At 43.8% G+C, this 20,381-nt stretch overlaps 1 protein-coding gene across 1 annotated transcript in view; it reads right to left on the bottom strand.

Moving 5' to 3' along the window:
- DRC2 (dynein regulatory complex subunit 2) overlaps positions 1-19,240 on the bottom strand; it is a 128,457-nt gene extending 109,217 nt beyond the window's left edge. The window contains exons 1-3 of the mRNA XM_085600402.1: positions 19,162-19,240; positions 4,700-4,737; positions 1,899-2,044 (exon numbers count right to left, since the gene is read on the bottom strand). Coding sequence (XP_085456528.1) covers positions 1,899-2,036 — 138 coding nt within the window. The 5' untranslated portion in view covers positions 2,037-2,044; positions 4,700-4,737; positions 19,162-19,240. The remainder of the gene's footprint in view (positions 1-1,898; positions 2,045-4,699; positions 4,738-19,161) is intronic.
- Between the last annotated feature and the right edge of the window lie 1,141 nt (positions 19,241-20,381).

Genomic DNA, 20,381 nt, shown 5'->3' with positions numbered 1-20,381 from the left:
GACTCTGCTGGGCGGCAGTGAAAATATCCCTTTTCCCCAGATACTCTTATGTCATGCAGACCCTCCCACAGCAACCACCTCCACACCTTACTAGGAAAGCTTAGACAAATGAGAGAGTACTATGTTTGGGGAGGGCAAGAAGCCCTGCACAGCTCGGAAGAGGGCTTACCTACCAACAGGGGGTCTAAGCATTGCACACCTCACCCACTACTATATGGTAGCTCAACTTTGCCAAATGGCAGAATGGAATAGGTCACCACTCAAAGAAAAACACTGATGTTTCATAGACCAGGGCGTTGCTGGCATTCATATCTGGAAAGTCCTAGGGGTCCTCGAAAAACCCGATACCCCCGGGCTCTAGGTCTCTCCTATTACAAAGGCCACGATGGGAGCATGGGACAGAGTCATTCTCTTGAAGGGTCTATCAACTTGCATTTCCCCCTCACCTCAGTTATTGGTAATCCAGCATTCCCTCCCGCCATGACAACTAAAGCGTTCCCCATATGGCTAGGATCTAATTGTAAAAGGATTGATGACCTCTTCCACTACACAGGCCTTATGGACTTCCCCCAAATACAGAAGAGTTATGGTATTCCACCTTGGGAACTCTGGAGATACACCACCATTGAACAGGTAACAGTGGTGAGGCAGTGGGGCCGGGTGGGAGGGGATTTCAAGTGAAGAAGCCGAGGGAAAATTAAATAAATAATACATTTTCCCTCGTCATCGTCCATTAAAATCCCCCCACCTGGCCCCACTGCTGTTACCTGCACGGATCGCAGCTGTGGGTCACCCATCCTCGACCCGCCCCTCTGCTAGCAGACCATTTACAAAATATGAAAAATGGCTGTTCACTAGAAGTAGCAATAAGTTCTTGTTTTCCAACTTATACGCATTCCTAAATCGAACTCCCGGCACCAGTAAATCTCCATCCCAAATGAGGTTGGAGGAGGAGTTGGATCGTTCCTTCACTTCTAAAGAATAGACGGACATGCTTCATAGAGTGTGTATATCCTCATTCAGTGCAGCAGGAAAAGTAGCAATACTTAAAGTAACACATTATTTGTATTATGCAGTTGCACAGGTTGCGAAATAGAAAGTAAGCAGTTCCGACCTCTGCTGGTGTAACTGCAGTCAAATGGGAACACTGACCCACCTCCTAGGGCGCTGTCCTAAACTTAAAAGATATTGGGAAGCACTGATAAGGGGAGTCAACAAGATCTTCAACACAAATATTCTCAAGCTACGTCCATCTATAGTTACCAATGCATTAACATACCCACTGCACTCCCATAAAGGGAAAGCAATTGTGACTATACTGCGCAAACAAACAACTTATTATGTCCAGATGGGGCACCAAATGCATTCCTGACTGGATACACAAATTGTGGGACATTGTAGGAATGGAGAAACTCGCAGCGTATATAGAACACAAACTGCAGCCATTTGACAAAATGTGGAGTCCTTGCATTAGTTTCCGCTGTTGCAATTTCCATGAACTTTCTTGCCTGAAATATCTCCATATCCTTCGACTCTTACAAGATGAGGACAGGAACGACCACCACAATACAGGATGGTAGACTTGAACCCTGTGCCCAGGGCAATCTACATCCGCAACTCGACAACTGAGAGGAAGTCGACACATTTGAGGCGGAGCTCCCTCCCTCCCCTTGGTTTAACTGCTTCAAGTTTATCTACCCTCCCCCCAAAAGACTTCTCTACCTTCCCCATCCCCATTTTGTCCCCTCCCCAAAAGTATCTCTCCGTCTGTTAGTTGTTGGTGAGTGGATGTATTATTGGTTAAATGAATAAGAGGGATTTAAACCATAAAATACAGCTGCTGCACAATTCCAAAAGCCCTAGTTAAACCGAGGCTTGGTATATTCCATCCCACCTACCTTGAGGAACTGCATGAGCATATCCTCCTTCTTTTTGCTCTGTTCCTCTTCAGCCAGCAGCTTCTGCTGCATATAGAGTAGCCGCTCTTCCTCGCTCATCTGAGCCAGCTTCCCCGACTTCTTCCCCTTCTTGGGCATGGCTGCGTCTGCAAGTACAAAGGGGGACAATGTCATATAATGGGTTATAGAGTGAACTACACTTCTATGATTATTGTCTCCAAAGTCCAGCCCTTCGCAAAGCCAACCATGTGTCCCCTGCAGAAGCCTGTCTCCCAACCTTAAGCTCTGCCATTTCAAGAACTGGTCTCTAAGCTTTGCTTCTCAAGTCGGAAGGCTGAGTTTTGACAGCCAATGACACAGCACTGAAATTATGCCTCAATGGACCCAGCCTTGTGCTCTTTCACTGCGCCCCCAGCCATGATACTTTCTTATCTGCAGCTCCTAACAAAGATCTGCCATCGAATGCCATCCTTGAATTCTGCCATCCATGGTCCAGCACTGATCACACACACACACACATGCCCCCAAGGATCCAGCCCTGAGTCCCGCAATACCACCCCACCCTTGATCTCTCCCATTTAAGTGTTCAGCTATGCCATCCAACTATAAGCAAAGTCTTTAGCACAGCTGACCAATTTAGAGCTCAGTCACCGAGCACTGAAATTATCCTCTCCCTTGCAAACAGCCATCCTTCTGTGCTCATTGATATTTAACAGCCCAGTTCTTTGATTTGACAAACCTAGCTCAGTCCTATATTCTGCCACTCTCTAGCTCTAAGATATAACAGGAAAAAGTCCAGACCTGAAATATAAAACCTAACGGCACAGTCAGGAGTTGTTATATTAGCATCCAGTCCAAAGCTGTCCTACTGAATCCTCAACACTGACTTCTGCAATTCAGTGTCAGACTCTGGGCTCTTTCATATCGAACATGAGCTGGCTGGAGTATTCACTCTTTAGCAATGCTGTTCAAAGTCCAGCCCTGACATCCATTTCTGAACTCTGCCAGTCAAAAGTGCAACGTTTACCTCTGCCCCTCAACAGCTAGATCTGACGTCTACCATCAAATCTCCAGCCCTAAGCTCAGATCCCAACATACAGGCCTGAGCTCTGCCATTGAATGTTACTGAACAATCCAAACTGAGCTTTTGTAATAAGAGCATTTATAATAGAAGAGCTTAGGGCTGGACTGCCCTAAGCTCTGCCATGAAGTGGTCCAGCCCTAAGCGCTGCCTCTGAAAGACTCAGTCATCAACTGTGCTAACCAAAAGTCAGCCCTGAGCTCTAACACTCAAGAATCAGGGCAACACCCTTTCACTCAACAGTCCAATTATGTGCTCCGGCACTCAGTTACTAAGCCCAGAGGCTACAGCCAGACATGTGACATTTCACTTAATGGCCATACTTTGAGCTCTACCACTCAGTTTCCTGCCCTGAAATCTGAGGTCTGCCATTAAATGCCCAGCACCAAAGTCTGCCATACAAGGACTAGGCTGTGCCCGGACACTCAACATCAGGCCATTAAATCTGTCATTCAACACACGGCATTGAGTTCTGTAACCCACATTCTCAGCTGTGACGTTTGTAATTAAAGAGCTAGCCAGCCTAGAGGCTGTAATTCAACACCCAGTCTGAGGTTTTCCATTGAATGCACAGCTCAAAGCTTGTAATTCAACATTGAGCCTGAGATCTGTAATGTAATGCCCACCCCCAAGGTGTGTTATTCAATGCCTAGTGTGAGGTGTACCATTTAATTGCAAGCCTGAGGTCTGCCTTCAATGCTCAGCGCAAGGTATACCATTCAGTGACCAGTCTGAGGTTTGTCATTTAATGTCCGTCAATAAACGTCCTGCCCTGAAGTCTGCTTTTCAACGCCTACTCCGATGGCCACAATTTATTGCCCAGCCATGACGTATATTTATCAAAGCCTCGCCTCAAATCTACCATTTATTGCCCATCCCCAAATCTGCAATTCAATGCCCACCCTGAGATCTGCTTTTCAACCCCAGGCTCTGAGTTCTTACCATTCGACTCCCAGCCTCATGTCTCCCTTCCGCAACCTGCCCTTCAGCAACCACCTTCCAATTCGTCATTGAATGTCTAGTTCTGAGGTTTGCAATTCCACAACCAGTCTGAGATATGCCATTCAACGCCCATCCTGAGATCTGCCAGTCAACACCCATCCTGAGGTCTGCAAGTCAACTCCCATCCTTAGGTCTGCCATTCCACATCTGGTCCGAGGTCTGCAATTGAATGGCCAGCCAGAGGCCTACCATTCAATATCCCTTCTTAAGGTCCAGTCCTGAAATGGGCAGTCTTGAACTCTATCTAAATGCCAAGCCTGAGCTTTGACACCCAAAAGACACAACTCTGATCTCTGCCACTCAGGTCAGAGGTACAGTAGGATTATTAAGAGGGTTGTATACTTTTGTAATTAGAAGATGAATGGCCAGTCAGGAGTAATGGAGGCATGCAAACACAGCAGGTACAAAAGAGTGCATAACTTTATTGACACAACTATACATAGAATAGCTGTATAGGGAGCGAGAACTGCATGCATGCCACAGTAGGCAGAAAATAATACCCCCAACACTCATAGCCACCATGTGAATGGCTCTGAACGAGCGAGCGCGCCCGAATGTGTGTAAGAAAAGACAGCGACTTCTCACACAGAGAATGTTCTTTTTAATTAGGGTATTTTACAGCTTAATTTTCAGCAAATATGGCAAAGAAGTTACGTGTTATCCTGGCATTTCCCAAGGGCCAATCAGGAAATAATACAAAAAAGCTGGGTCTACTTACAATGACCGCCCTTCCCCGGGAGATTTGACGGGTTTCACCTGAGAAAAAAATGAGGCACAAAAATGTTTAGAACTTTGCAGATGTTAACTCAATCTTGCATTCAATTAAAGACAATAAAATGGGTCCCTCTAGAGTTTCATATTGCTTGACACCCTTTAACTTAAAATAAAATGTAATTGGTCCTTATTGGTGAAAATGCACAATCAAACTTATAAAGAAAATACTGAAATGTGTTCGCTAAAAGTAACTGGCCAAGTATACAATACGTATCGCTACACACCTGTCAGAAAACGAGATCATGTTCTAAAAAATAACTTGGCCAAACCAGGTGGGGGACAGTCTCAACATTGTTATCAAGCACTCCAAGAAACAACATGAAAAGTTGTTATCGATTGAATAAAAATACATATAAAGAGAGTGAAGCACTCCATTTACATGTTAATTTCACTGGACTTTCCTGACATAGCACACAGTACTATTTCTGAAGGTGGCTCGGCCCACACCTGATTAGAGGCAATAACATATATACTGAAAATAAATTATAAGATCAAAGAACAAGGCCTGAAAGTTGCGCTCAGGTTACAGATTGGCAGTGTGACCTTTATCTGGCTCCTGTTTGCGCCACAGATTTTAAAAGTGCTTGCTCTGTATTTTTTCTGAAGTGTAAAGTCTAGGGAACAAAAAACATAATGTTTTGTGCAAATTCATAGTCATGTGTGAAGGTACAGACTCATATAGCATTGTTTGTTAATTAAATCATGCCTATAATGCATTTATAAATTGTATCTTCCTAATGTGTTTGTCGAGTCAGAATTCTGCTACACAGTTGGGTTGTAGAACTACAAAAGACCAGTGAGAAGGACCTGCTGCGCCCTCTATGACTGTGCCAGCTCAATCTGGTTTTGAAAGGTGGCACGGTTTCATGCACATCTCTTTCAGAAGGTGAAAGACAACACATGTAGCTGCACTTCACCCTCCATAACCCGCCAACATAACGAGCTATGGAAGGCCCTTGGAGGGTTGAAGTCCTACACAGGCAGGCAACTAGTATGCATCATAGGCTTGTGGACTTCAACCCCCAGGAAGCAGCAATTTTACTATATACAATGTGCAAACTGAGATGGTGCTGTCTGTAAAGTCTTGGCAAGTGCCATTTGGTTTACCTCTAGTTGTTCTGGACATAACCTCTGCCTTGTGGGCCCCTATAGGAGTCCCTACCCCTAGTCCAGATGATGGAGCAGAGGGTTCAGTATGTCACTGCTACATACAATTTTAAAAAGGCATGCCACTATATTCCTAAAACCCTGCATGAAAACCCGACGTTAAGTTAAATCTCTTAACTGTTTTCTCTCCTTTTTTCTTTCAAATGATCCTCTCCTTACTTTCAATTCTCTGCATGCCTCCCCTCCCAGTTCATAGCCTACTCTAAATTGCATCCCGAACTACCTTATTCTCTTTTAATTTACTTCTACAATTAGCCCACACCTCCTATCATAGATCACAACTGCTCGTCCTTTGAAACCATATCCATGCAACCCAACAATACATAATCTTTAGTCTGACTATACCTCCCATTTACCTTCTGCATGGGCTGATATAGCCCCCATTAATGATCACATCTAACTCCTATTCATTTTTATTTCATTTCAATTCTTTATTGTGTGATTATTTTAAATCTTACAATATTGTACCAATCATTTCTGTTGTAATAAAATCCAATTCTAAAAAATAATGAAAACATGAATAAATAAGCCAATCATTTAAATTATCTAATATGTTCAACTTCATAATACCAATTGCATAATACAGATTACATTTTATATATATCCTATTTTGATTTTACTGATCTAACTCTGTTCTTAGTAGTAATAAAAACTTTACAAAAGCTGAGTTCAGTATTATACGTCTGAGTGTAGACATCTTATCAGTGCCGGTCTACAAATCCATATACCACGAAAATTAAAATGCCGCTTAAGTATAGATTTTCTTTCAGTTTTAAGTTTCGGACATATGCACAGCAAATGAATAATATTCTCATCCTCTGATTTACATTAGCGACACAGCCTCAGGTCCACGGTTTGAAGCCAAGGCATTACATGACATAAGCCGGAGAAAGCACCAAAACAAGCTTTTATAAAAAGTTGCTTATGCTTCAAAGTCCATGGAGTTTCAAGATTTGATTGGGATTTCACCTTTGTATATCCATTCATTAATGGACATGCATGCTTTCTTTTTGCAAAAGAATCCTTATCCAGAAGCAGTGATAGATGTTTTGTCACTTTATTCATAGTTTTCTTAAACAAATCTATAGTTATTGACATATCCCAGATAGATTTCGCTGGTTATTCATCTAATGCAGCATGTAAGTACCTCCAAAACTGTGACTTTTGGTTTCCATTTATTTCCTGCCATAATAGTTTGGACATTTGATTTGCGTTATCCATTTTTATACTTTTCCATACTTTTATAAATTGACCTTTTCGTGCTATCAGTTGGTTAATTAATCCAAATTCCAGTCTTATCTGTGCAGGTGATGCATTGTGTGGAAGATAAAAAAGAGAAGTGAAACTTTTTTTCGCAACATTATTGATGGTTACAGAATCTTTACCACATAGTGCTTCGCTTCCATATGTTATTGATGGCAAACGTTTTGCCGATATTACTTTTAAAAGCGGTGGATAACTCAGTCCTCCTAATGACTTCTGCAAGGTTCTAAATGCAGTTAGATGGGTGTTTGCTCTCCGTTGCATTTCAGCCTTGTGTGGTTGAAAAGATCATTTATCATCAAATAGCACTCCCAAATATTTATAAGTTCTTACTTGTTCTAATTGCGAATTATTGAGAAACCATTTATGATTATATATTTTGACCTTCGTTTTTTGTTAACCTCCATAATTTTTGTTTTGGTTTCGTTTATAACCATTCCATTATCTTGTGAATACCTTGCTATCCTATTTATCAGACGTTGCAGCCCGACCTTTGTTTGGCTTATTAGGATGACGTTGTCTGCATATAACAGATTTGATATGTGTGTACTAGCTAATTTTGGATGATAGGCATTCACTTCATCCAATGCTTCTGTTAGGTCTGATAAGAACAGGTTAACAAGCATTGGCATAGCCAATAGGTCTCGCCTTTGGGACCTTATAAGTGTTTAGTTACGCAGTACAATATCCTTGGTGCAACAACATTAACTGTTGCATGGCTAAACACTTATAAGGTCCCAAAGGCGAGACCTATTGGCTATGTCAATGCTTGTACTCAAGTTGCTTCAGTGAGTGGGGAGAGCAAGGAAGCCAGGCCGGTATCAATATTTTCTGAAGAGTTTCCAGAAGACGAACATTAGCATAGACCATGTTTTTTCCCTGCATAATCTCTTTTTATTAGCTCCTAACTCCTAACTATTAAATGTCACTAAAATATGGTGCCAAAACAATTCTGTAAAAAACGCCACAGTGTGATGCAAAATTTCCATTTTTGTGCAGCATAATTTCCTAAACCATTCCACAATATTCTGGGGGGGGGTATTAATACTCACAAATTGGGTATTATGAAAGCAACTGCACGATGTGTACTTCAACAATAAGGTTTTGGATGCATACAAGGAAGGTAACCAAAGTCATAGTGACAACTATTTTGGGTGGTAAGATTGTGGCTTAGTGAAAATATGGTAGAGTTGTAAAAATGAAAAACATTTTGTTAGCGACAGAAAGCATTGTTCCTTGAATAGGTGTAACTTACTCCTAGAAGTTCCAAGATAGATCAAGAGTAAGCTGAACTTACTCACAGAAAAATATTTCTTGGTCGGTCCTACACATTTTCTTTAAATTAGATATGTGTCACACTGATGTGAATGCATCACCAAACTAAATAAAACAAACAAACAGAATAGGAATTGAAAATAAAACTGGAAGAATCGGACCTATATATTCAAGAAAGTCTCGTAGACATACATTTCGAAGCATGCATCGAACGGTGGTAGTTCATATAGGAGTGCACAACGTATTCCTCTGCCGCATGTTGGTCATTTTACAACTGCAGTTCACGCTTTTAGGGAAAGGCAAGGAAAATACCATTTACACCTCCCAGCCGGAGCATATTCACTGCAGGGTAAAATTAACACGGGAGCTTTTATTGCAGCGAGGCCGCCGCCCCCCTTCCCCGCTTATAAAGCTACCCAGACGTGGAGCGTGTACACACATGCGTACTTGTGCGTGGAATCATTTGGCGACATTGCATACGAAATTCTGCAACAAAAAAAAAAAGATTCCTCACTAGAGATTCTGGTGCTAGTTTATGGCCATTACCATCTGGTGAGAATGTATTTAGAGAGCGAAAAAGAACATAAGGGATGCGTAAAAGTTGCATGCTAAGCATGAGCTCGGAGTCTGGCCTCCAAACTCCACTGTTTACAGAATGCGGATGGAAACCAACAGCCTGCCGTACACAAATAAAGTGAAGGGATCAAGATGAAGGAAGATAGAGAAATGGGAATCGATCTGCTCCTTTTCAAGCACACTCGTGCTTGTACTGGCATCCGCCTTGCGGGAGCGAGCAGTGATGGCGCGAGAGCCATATGTTTTCAATTAGCACGCGCGCCGCTCCACGCTCCCGCAAAGTGGATGCCAGCACAAGCACGAGTGTGCTTGAAAAGGAGCAGACCAATTTCAAAAGGTCATCTCCTAGGGCAGCGCATGTGCGCTGCCTCGGCGAGTCCTAAAAAGCAAGGGTGCCAATACACACCCTTGCTTTAAACCAGTGGAAGTTGGAATTTCCTTTGATAAACAATAACCATCTCCCATCCGAACTCTGACCCAGGTGTTTGAATAGAGGAGTTGGATTGATGGTAACAGGGTCAATGGGATACCTTGATCCTTCAACTTTTGCGACAGTAGTTGTCTATGTACACAATCGAATGCTGACTTAAAGTCCACAAAACACAAATACAGTGGTTGTTTGTTTGCTATGCATTTATCCATTAATACTGACAGTACTAATATATATGTTGTGGTGCCTAATCCTTGCATAAATCCTGCAAATAATTTGGCATCTGTATCTTGTAAAGTAATTAATCAATAATTGCCAGGATTTGCCCAATCCCCCTTTTTAGGTCTCGGCTAGCGAAGGCTGCGCTTGCGCAGTCTCGCTCGCGAGATTTAATGACTTGGAGAAGAGGGGCTTGAACCCGCCCCTCTTCTCCCCTGTTCTCCATTGGCTGGCCTCTTGAATGCTGGCCAGCCATTGGAGAAGAGGTCAGTCATTCCGATTAGGCCCCGTCCTTTTCGGATCGGGGGGCGTGTTTTTTGCAAGAAGTCTCATTCTCTCCTCCAGCCAATGGCTGGAGGAGAGAAAAGACAAACACGCCCCCGAATCCGAAAATGCCGCTGCCTTTCTCCGAGGCCTTTCTGCTCTGCCTCAGAGAAAGGCAGTGGTGTGCTTGTCCTCTCCCACTGTGTTTAAAATAAAATAAAAAAATCAGCATATTGTTTATAAATAAAATGTTTTGAAAGTATGCTTTGTGGTTGTGTTAGTGTGTTTATACAGTCTCTTGCTTTCAGTTTAAAAATGTGAATGTTATAAGTCCACGCGTGCGCTAACCTGGCATCCTTTCACCTTCATTTCATCTTGGAATGTGTCATGGGAACCGAAGAGTTTTAATGTTTTACCTGGTTTAAGATCCACATAGACTCTTACCGCTTATTTTTACTCCAATTAACAAGTTGACTTACATTTATTTTTAATTCTGTGATGTGACTCGCATGACCGTTTTGTGAACACTACTTTCATTCTGGTCTACTCTGGAGGAAAGCAGTGAGCCCTGAACTGGCGACCTTCCTGCCAGCGGGCGCCCTTCTGAACCTTTGGCCTGGGAATTAGCAATCGGAGACGCCTTGTGTCGTTAAAGCGGCTCAGAGAGTCACTGCGTAATGGCCAACTCCGTGTCACGGAGATGGAAAGGGGCCCACAGTGACGCTGTCAATGTTTATTAACGTCGCGCGGGGCATTAGTGCCTGAAACTAAAGTTGAGAGAGCAAGGAAAACACCACAGTAAGCGAAACGCAGACGAATATTTTATACCAAGTCGTTCTTCAGTACAAATTGGGCCAGCCAACACTACTTTCGGATCGTCTTTTTCTTTTACAAATTAATGAGCAGACTGGGTTTTTGCTTGTTATACAGACAATGGCTGTCCCTGCACTATGTGCGCCCACGGTAGAATGTAACCGGAAGTGTAATCGGTTTATTGTTTGAACACTTGAGTCCGGAACCCCGCAGTCAATGGACACGTTATTACTCTGTGCTAACAGATAGCCCCGGCATATCTACCGCTACCTGGGGATGCTGTATTTACTCCTCAAACATTGAAGTGCTCAGCGGCGCAGGGATGTGTATTCCTGGGCACTTCCGCCCCTCTCTTGTGTCTTTGGGGTGGGGGCTGCGGCGGGCGAGGTGAGGGGCCAAACAAAACACGCCCGTAAAAATCAATCAGGTGCTTTCCATATGCAGCCCCGGAGCCGCCGCAGGAAGCCGCGACTTTCAACATTGCAACGTGAAACAGAAGAGCAACGTGTGAAGTCTGGGAGTGAGGGAATTCAGAGACAGTCAGTCCAGGGACACATGTGAGGGCAGAGGTGGACGGAAGGTACCAGGGCTTATGCCAAAGAAACTAGGGTTTCGAAGAACTGAAAAGGTGCACATATGTGCAATGATCATATGTAGAACTGTGTAGAAGCCTCAAGATTCATGCACGATCAGTAAGGGGGTGAGTGCCGGCATGTCTGCCAGCAATCGGACACTGCCAGCTGTGCATGCCAACTGCAATTGGAAACATGTGGCGGAGCTGCGGACTTTGCAACTGTGGAACCGTTTCCGAGTCTTGGCGTCGGTTCCACACCCTGTGGTCTTGGGCAGATCTTTTAACCTGCCTTTAAAAAAATTCTAATCTTGTGTGATGTAACTGCTGCTCCTGTAAAGAGAGCACTCAAGTCGAGTTTGCGCCAAATACGAATGCCAAGGGGCACACTGTGCCACCCGTGTTAACACAGCAGCAGTCTGAAATGAGACAGTACGAATTGACTGAAAATTATAAACTGAGGCGGCGACTCAATATGCACGTGTTAGAGTAGTCATGTTTGTAGCCACAGCTTGCAAGGGCGAGCAAACACGCAATTGGTCGCTAGGCAGACGCATAAATAACAAGGGCCAGAACGTTGCACCGATGACTACCTGGAAGCTTTAACAGACATAGTCTAGCCGCTGTGTAGGACTGGTAGTCAGACTTTTGCAGAGAGTTGTAAATCCTTGCAGGCACTGGAACAACAGTCTAGAAGTGTTAGCAGACCCACTGGATATTTTAGGAGAGATGCTATTGCTGCACGCATCGGAAAACGTCAGCACGTACAGCGAAGCAGGCAGCAGGAGTCTAGGAATGCGAGCACGCACCACTTAACAACACTCCAAGATCTCAAGTGGGCATGTAGTATGCAGGCATGCTGTTGCCCCGGTATGCACCGCAATACAAGATTTGGTATGCACCACCAAAATGGAACTGTCGCATGCACAGTTACAGCAGCAGTTTGATAATTTAAGCATGCACACTGTATGTAGTATGCTAGAATCAGAACATTGTGGTAAAACTCTGCATGTGTTCTTTAGACTGCCCACACTGCAGCAGCAAGCCTAAAAACAATTCCGAGCACGTACTGCAGAAAGCAATTTGCACTCGGAAGCCGTTCCTATATTTCAACCCAATGAATCCGCCGAGGAGCTTTTTAGGTCTCGGCTAGCGAAGGCTGCGCTTGCGCTGCACTTGCTGGCTTTGTGTGTGTGGCTCTGTGGGTGCAAATGCAATATGTATCGCATTTGAGTGATTAAGCTATTGACATTGTAAATAACAATGCCGTTTCTTTAAATGTTTTAAAAACAAAAACTAATGTCATGAGCAATGCCAATAGCTCTAACTTTAACAATGCCGAGACCATTGCATTGTAAATGCTTGTTATATATTGGCGATGTTAAAGAGCCCCTCCATGTTTCAGGAATTATTGATGTCTTTACAATTTCTTTAAATAATTTTGTGAGATAATTCGCCCATTTATCCAGGTTTTCCTTATAGAGTGCAAACGGAATGCCATTAGGACCAGGAGCACCATCTTTCTGCTTCTGAATTAATTTGCATACTTGATTTGTTGTTATCTCAATTTTATGCTCCTGATCATTTTTTAGCATATCAGTCACATTCACATTATCTTTTAGTCGGTTAGTTTCCCAGCTGGTATTCATTAAATCTACCACAAACAACCTGGAGTACATGCATAAATCTTTTCCTTGAAAGCACAAGACTAACTCCAATAACTAACCAGTGGGGTTGTGTCGCCCCCCCCCCCGTACCACCACCACTTTGGCAGCTCCAACAGGAGTAGTCATGGCACCTGATGGCCTGGTAATCTGCATCCAACTAAAAGTTGATTCATTTTATAGTGAGTGGTATCTTCAGCCTGGAGGGCTGCAAACAGAAGCTCATAAAATGATCTCAGATAATGGTAGGTCACGTGCTGAAAGGTGGAGGTTAAGGGCTGCTAAGTGAACCAAGTTTAGTGTAGGAGACAGAAGAAATAATGAGGATAGAGAGCCGCTAACAGCATTCAGGGAAAGGGAAGGTAAGAAAGAAAAAATCATGTGAGAAAAAAAGAATCATAGAAACTTGAAAAGAAAATGAAATAAAGAAATAAAGAAATGCTAAAAGAATATGTAAGGGGAAAGAGTGAAAAGAACAAAGGCAGAAAGGGTATATGGATGGATCGATGGAAGGCGAAAGGATGGACAGATGGATGGAAAGTTAATGGAATGTTGAAATAATGAAAGGACAGATGAATGATGGGAAGGTGACAGGACCGTGGATTGGTGGGTGGATGAGCGAGTCGATGGTTGTAAAGCTGAAGGGATGTTTTCTAGGAAGGGCTGGGATTACTTGCTTTGCTCACTTACTGTCATTACAGGTTTGGTTCAGACTGGGGGTATTTTAATTTTCTGGCTATTCTTTTGTGACCAACTATAAGCACGGACTTAATTCCTAGCTTTCGGTTCCAGAGGAGCGTCTGCTCGTCGTAGATCACCTCAACGCCTGGTTAGAGGTAGTAAACGCTATCTAAAGGAATTACGATACAATTGACAACCGATTATAAAATGTAACTGCTGGAGAAATGTCCATGTATCCTGTATATTATATGTTCCAGCAAGACAACAGAGGCGTTAATCGTGTCCTCTAGACATGCAGAGACGTTTTAATGCATGGGCAAAGTGGGCTGTGGCCCAGGGCCCCAGCCTTTCAGGGGGCCCCCTGACAGAGACAGCTCCGTTCTCCAGAATTTTGCCCTAATGACCTTGATTATTTCTTAAACGGATTGTTTTAAATACTGTTTTCCTTTAATTTATGTTTTACGTGCCTGAAGTGTGAGTCTAGTAGAGCCATTTTGCTGGGAAATGTTGTGTTTATGTTTCATGCAATATACAGAAAAAAAGTTTCTTTTAGATCAAAACAAGGCCTAACATATAAGAAATGGGAGGGCGTCACAGAGATTATTTGCAGTAATATTGGTGAGCTGCTGCTGTGTTACAATGTTGAAAACACACATACCCATCCCTGAATATTAGATGTAAACACATTCAGGGCCTTATTTATGAGAAGTGATGCATCGCTGTGTGAAAACAGTGATGCGTCATTTCTTAGTGCACCCTCCTTGCGACATGACGGATGCGTCATATTTACTGTATGTCGCATCATGTCGCAAGGAGTTACAGATACGTCAGTATTTCTGGCGTATCTGTAGGCCCAAAAGTGATGCATTGCTGGGGTGTGTCTGAAAATAGAAGCAAGTCCAGCAATGTGTGCTTTCCAATGGGGCAAGCCCCATGTGAAAGGGCCTGCATCAGTCTTACACCTGCTGTGAGGCAGGTGTAAGATATTGACGCAATGGCCTCCTAGAAGTGGCGCAGTGAGTTCTCATAGATTTCAATGTGCCACTTCTATGAGGCTTTTTGCGGGGGAACACCCACCCTGCATACATTATACCTGGCGCAGGTATAATGTGGTGCAGGGGTTTACAAAGTGACGCATCTGCCAAGATGCGTCACTTTGTAAATAGGGCGCAACATGGCACATTTTTTTTGCTCCTGGTGCGTCACAAAAAGTGACGCAACGGCGGCATAAAAGTGAAACAAGGCCTCATAAATAAGGCCCTTAGAATTTGGACGAGTGTTCCTTTGCACTGGCAGGGACCTAATGAAATTAAATGAAATAATGTATTTAATAAAGCGTGCAGCCACTCAGACTAGAGTGTCCAGCACATGACAGCGGGAGGAAAACATGCGTAAAAGACCCATCAGTTATTAAAAAGCCAGATTTTTAAGTTCTTCCTGAAAGAAAGTAGGTCTGTGGTTAGTCTCAGAGACTCAGGGAGTCTATTCCACAATTTTGCGCCTAGAAAGCAGAGGGATCTGCCTCCAGTGCGGGCACGGCATATTTTAGGCACGATGGCCAGTTAGGCATTGGAAGATCTTAGGGGACTAGATGTTGTGCAGTGATTAACGCGCTTATTTAGGTAGCCGGCTCCTAAGCTGTGGAAAGCGTTAAAGAAGATGGTCATCACTTTGAAGTTGATCCGTTCTTTTATTCGGAGCCAGTGTAGGGACTTAAGAATAGGGTTCATACTAGATCTGGGTTTAGGTCTCAGGATGGCTCTGGCCGCCGCATTTTGTACTACTTGTAGGCGCTGGATAAGGGCTTTGGGAAGACCGAGGTACAAGCTGTTGACATAGTCAAGCTTTGATGTCACCACGATCTTTCTACTCTCAAGCGGTAACAGTGGCAGGAATTTTTTTAGCATCCGGAGTATGCCAAAGCAAGCTTCAGTTAGATTTTGGATTGGAAAGCGCGTGGAGAGTGTCTTGTCTATGACAATTCCTTCGTTTTTGACTTTCTCCTTTTCCGCGGGCGGGAGCAGCAGATCTTTTGGCCACCAAGAGCTCCAGTCAGGTGTTTCTGGATTACCAAAGAAAATAACTTCAGTTTTGTCAGGATTGCACTTCAGCTGATTGATCTTAAGCCAGTTAAAAACCTTTGTGAGGCAAGACCTAATCATTGCACCGTCAAAGTCGGTTCCTTTTTCACATATAAAAATCAGCTGAGTGTCATCAGCATAGGAACCAATTTTGACGCTCTCTTCCTCTACCAGAAATGCAAGGGGGGATAGATATATATTAAAAAGGGTAGGACTGAGAATGGAGCCCTGAGGGACACCTACATTCATAGCCGGAACCGGGGATGAGAAAGGTGGGAGCCAGATGCCTTGAGATCTATTTGCCAAGAAGAATGACATCCATGTTAAGGCGCCCCCCCCCCCCAAGTCGATGTTAGCAAGTCTCTCCAGGAGCCTCTCATGTGGGACCATATCAAAGGCCGCCGACAGATCGAGCACTATCAGAACAGCCTTGCCTCCCTGGTCCAGCTTACCCTTGAGAAATTCAGTCACATCCAGGAGAGCGAACTCTGTACTGTAGTTAGCCCTAAAACCAGACTGGGACTCATGAAGGAGCTTCCCATCTTCAATGTGTTTTTGGAGAGCCTTGTTTACATGCTTTTCTAATACTTTGGAGAGGGCAGGAAGAAAGGAGATTGGCCTGTAGTTGGCAGGGTCCGTCAGTTTGGCATTAGCCTTTTTTATCAGTGGAAGAATCTTAGCATTCGTCCATAATTTCGGCATGTTGCCTGAGGAGAGGGAAGAATTAAAGAGCTGGTTTACCATGGGGTTTATGGTGGGAGCTAATAGGTTCAGGATATTCGCTGGACATGGGTCGGTAGGAGAGCCAGACTTAATGCTTTGGAGAAGGGTCAGGGACTCTTCAAGCTAAAACTCAGGGAAAACTAGTAAAGATGGAGGATCCAAGAGGTGAAATTTGCTATTGGAACTAAGGTAGAAGGTCAGTTCTTCCTCTGAGATGTTACTGAAGGCTTGTTGGATCTTTTGTGGAAGAATTGAGTTATTTGCTTAGACCATTCTTCCGTACATGGCCCTTTCTTTGTGCTTGCTTTCGGGACGGCAAAGGATTTAACTATGCTAAAGATTTCCTTACTCTTATTTTGGGCATTTTCTATTTTAGTTTGAAAGATGTTTTTCTTGGCTGCCTTCACAAGAATGTAATGAGCTTTTAAGGTGTCTTTATACACCTTCCTGTCCTCAGGTAGATAGGATTTACGCCATTTCCATTCCATTTTTCTACAATTTCTTTTGCTAGATTTGAGGGAACCGTTAAACCATGGAGCTGGTGAGGCCGACCTCTTTGAGGAGCGGGAAACAACCGGTACCACTGTACCAATGTTGGTACGGAGCCATGACTCTATTGAGAGGTTGTCCGAGTCGGGGCAGCCAGACAGCTCGGGTGAGGAACAACCGAGGGCATCTGCTAACATCGGGATGGATATTTTATGGGACGTCCTTTAATTAGGGACCCTCTGCCCTGTGTTAGCCCAAGGGGCTGTGGCAGAGTTGGGAATGACACATTTTAATAGGAGGTGGTCAGACCAGGTAATGGGAAGAGGTAGGAATGCTTATATGTCAAAGTTGTGAAAGATTTGGTCTAGGGTATGGTCCTTCTCATGGGTGGCCGAAGAAATAGATGGAAACATGTTGCAGGCCTGCAGCATCCCCAAAAAGGAAATTGTTTGAGGGTCTTTTCCATTGTCCATATACATATTGAAATCTCTCAGAATAAGGCAGTTGTTGTATTTTAAGGCCAGGGATGTGGTGGCTGTATTAAGCGTAGTAATAACATTTCCAATTGCACCGAGAGTTCTGTAAATCAGAAAAACAGCTATGCTATGATGGGGGGATAAGGTACAGCAGAAGCCTAAGAACTCTGCACCTTCGATGTTTTCCATTGGTATGGGAGAGCAGTCTAGTTTTTAATTGTAAATTATGGTGACACCGCCCCCCTTCCCACTTTGTCGGTCTCTTCTAAAGATTTTATAACCCGTTGGGATGGCCAAGGGGATAGTAGGGTTGGAGGCTACAGACAGCCAGGTCTCAGTGAGAAATTAAAGATCAGGCTGTTCGTCTAAAAGTAGGTCATAAATGTGTGGTTCATGCATTTGCATAGAGCGACAATTTAAAAGGGTGGCCTTTAAGTCCTCTGTTTTCTTATTGTTTTTACACTTATTGTTGCGTGGAAGGATCTTGGGTGCGAGTTTCCTAGGCTGGAGGAGAGACCAGTTGCACTTATTGCATCGAAAGTCTACCTCCAAGCTCGGATCAGCGGCTGTACACTGACATAATGGTAGCCGCCTAAGGCTAAGCAGTTTTTCCCTACTGTAATATAGTGGAAGAAACTCACCGGAGGGGAACTGGGCAGCATGGCCAGAGCCAGACGCCTCCGGGATGCTGACGGCCGCAGAGGGCCTTGCCTTTGGCACACCAGCGGCGCGCCGAAGGCACGCGTCTGTTTGCATCGGGAATATATAGGCTAATGCCTTTGATGAAACTGGACCACTAACGCAGCTGAGAAAGCGGAAACTACGTGGGCGGAAGTGAGGAGCCCGATAGTAGCCTCAGCCCTCCGCACAATCAGCGTATCAGCCACGGCGGAACAGGACTGGAGAAAAAGCGAGATGCGAATCGGAGCAGCTAAGGAGGTGCAGGCAAGCAGAATCAAGTAAAGTGCAAGTGCGCGTAGGTAGAAGAAATTGTTAAAAAGCACAGAGTAATTCAGCCACAATATACAATTTAAAAAGTATTAAAAACCTATTAGCAGGGCAGGAAACACTAAATCCTACTGCTGTCAGCTGCACGCGTCTGTTTGCATCAGGAATATATAGGCTAATGCCTATGATGCAAACTGGATCGCTAATGCAGCTGAGGAAGCGGAAACTGCGTGGGAAACAGGGGCTCAAATTGGATCATAAATTCAAAGCTGTTCTGAACAGGGGCCCCCAAAATATGTTTGGCCCAGGGCCCCCAAAATCCTTAAGATGTCCCTGTAGACATGGAGCGATATGGCACCTCAATGTTCGCAAACCCAAGGGCTATATATACTGCCATCTGTATCTAACCTAGGTGTAACAGGTTTGAATTTGAACTCCTGTGAAATGTTATGTAATTCTATGAAACGTGCCATGAGCGCTAACGCTATAGATGTCTATATACATATTTTTAAAGCGCCTCTTCATTATATATGAGGGATGTTAAAAAAAATCCGCTAGTTTTCCAGAAGAAGATAGACAACTCGGCTCTTCGGGTTACTTATTCATTTTCGGAAAAGGGTCAGTTCCGTTTAGTTGTCTCCAATACTTGAGACCCCTTCCATCGCTCCCTTCCATATTCATGTATGTACCCTCCATCTGTTCATTAAAGATAACACAGCAGACCCCCACCCCCGATGCTCACGCCCTCCACCCCTTTCTTCCTTACCTGTCTACTTCTTTAGCTCTTCCTGCGTCGTTTGCATGGTTTCCAAGCAACGTGACGACATAGCCTAGTGACTGTCAATCACCAGATTGTGGCCCGCCTTTTCCGGGCAGCACCTCACAGAAGGCGGAGCACTTGCTGTCAATCAACAAGTTGCAGTCTACTTTTTCTGACGACGGAATGTAAGCAGTAGCATTTGCACTACGTTCTATATCCGAAAACCGTGGCATGTTTTGAGTTACGTAACTTGGCTAGGGTGGCCATCTATCTATTATTTTACACGGACAGACCGTTGTCCGTGATTTATAATATAACGGATAGCATTTGCTGTACAAGCGTTGTTCGTGATTTATAATATAGCGGATAGCATTTGCTGTGCTAACTTGGCTGTGAGGCAGACATTACAGTCAGCATTTTGTAATACCGTTTAAAGCTCGTTAGTGGACTTTTGCCAAGTTCTGCTTACACATGCAACACGTACTTTGTATGTTTTTGCAGCTTTATCCAGCACGAACTTCGCCCTACGGTATTAAAGCACTTTACAAGAGAAGCAGAAGTCGTACACTTAAAAGCATACTTTTTTGTTTTTTTATGGTACGAGGAGATAAAGTGATTCGCTCAGAATCACAGGAAGTTGATCCGACATTGGGATTTGACCTCCCCATGTCAGTGTTTAATTTGTGCTGGTGGTTTCTGGTATTCGGCATGGAACTGGTCAACACCAGCACATATGACAGTTTGCCATATGGTGGCGCTGTTGTCCAATTTAGAACTGAGCAATACAATAGTAGTTTATTAATTCAATATAGATTAAAAGGGACTAATACCTGTCCCCCAAGCCATCCTTGTAGTGTTTGCTTGCCGGTAAAAACTTGAATTGTCACATTTGTAGGAGTGTGATGTTTAGTGGTTATGTAGGAATTGTCAATGGCAGCACTGCAGGGGCAATGGGTGGTGCAAGCTGGTACCTATTGTTTTACAAATTAAGCACAACCTCATGCTAGAAAAACAAAAAAGTATGCTTTCATTTAGTAAATGTGCTTCTGATGTAAAGCGCTTTAATGCCGTTGTGTTAACTTCAAGCTATATAAAACTACAAAAAAAGTACCAATTACGCACTCTACGTATAACTTAAACTTGCCCGAAGGGCTTCAGGGTCTCTGACAGACAATAGTAGTGTATTCTAGCACAGGGTGGAGCTACAGCCTTACACTGCACCTGAA

Source organism: Triturus cristatus, chromosome 4_2, assembly GCF_964204655.1.
Source record: "Triturus cristatus chromosome 4_2, aTriCri1.1, whole genome shotgun sequence".
NCBI classification, from domain to species: domain Eukaryota; kingdom Metazoa; phylum Chordata; class Amphibia; order Caudata; family Salamandridae; genus Triturus; species Triturus cristatus.
The sequence above is the reverse complement of the archived record's forward strand: the minus strand, read 5'-3'. Positions and strand labels throughout refer to the sequence as shown.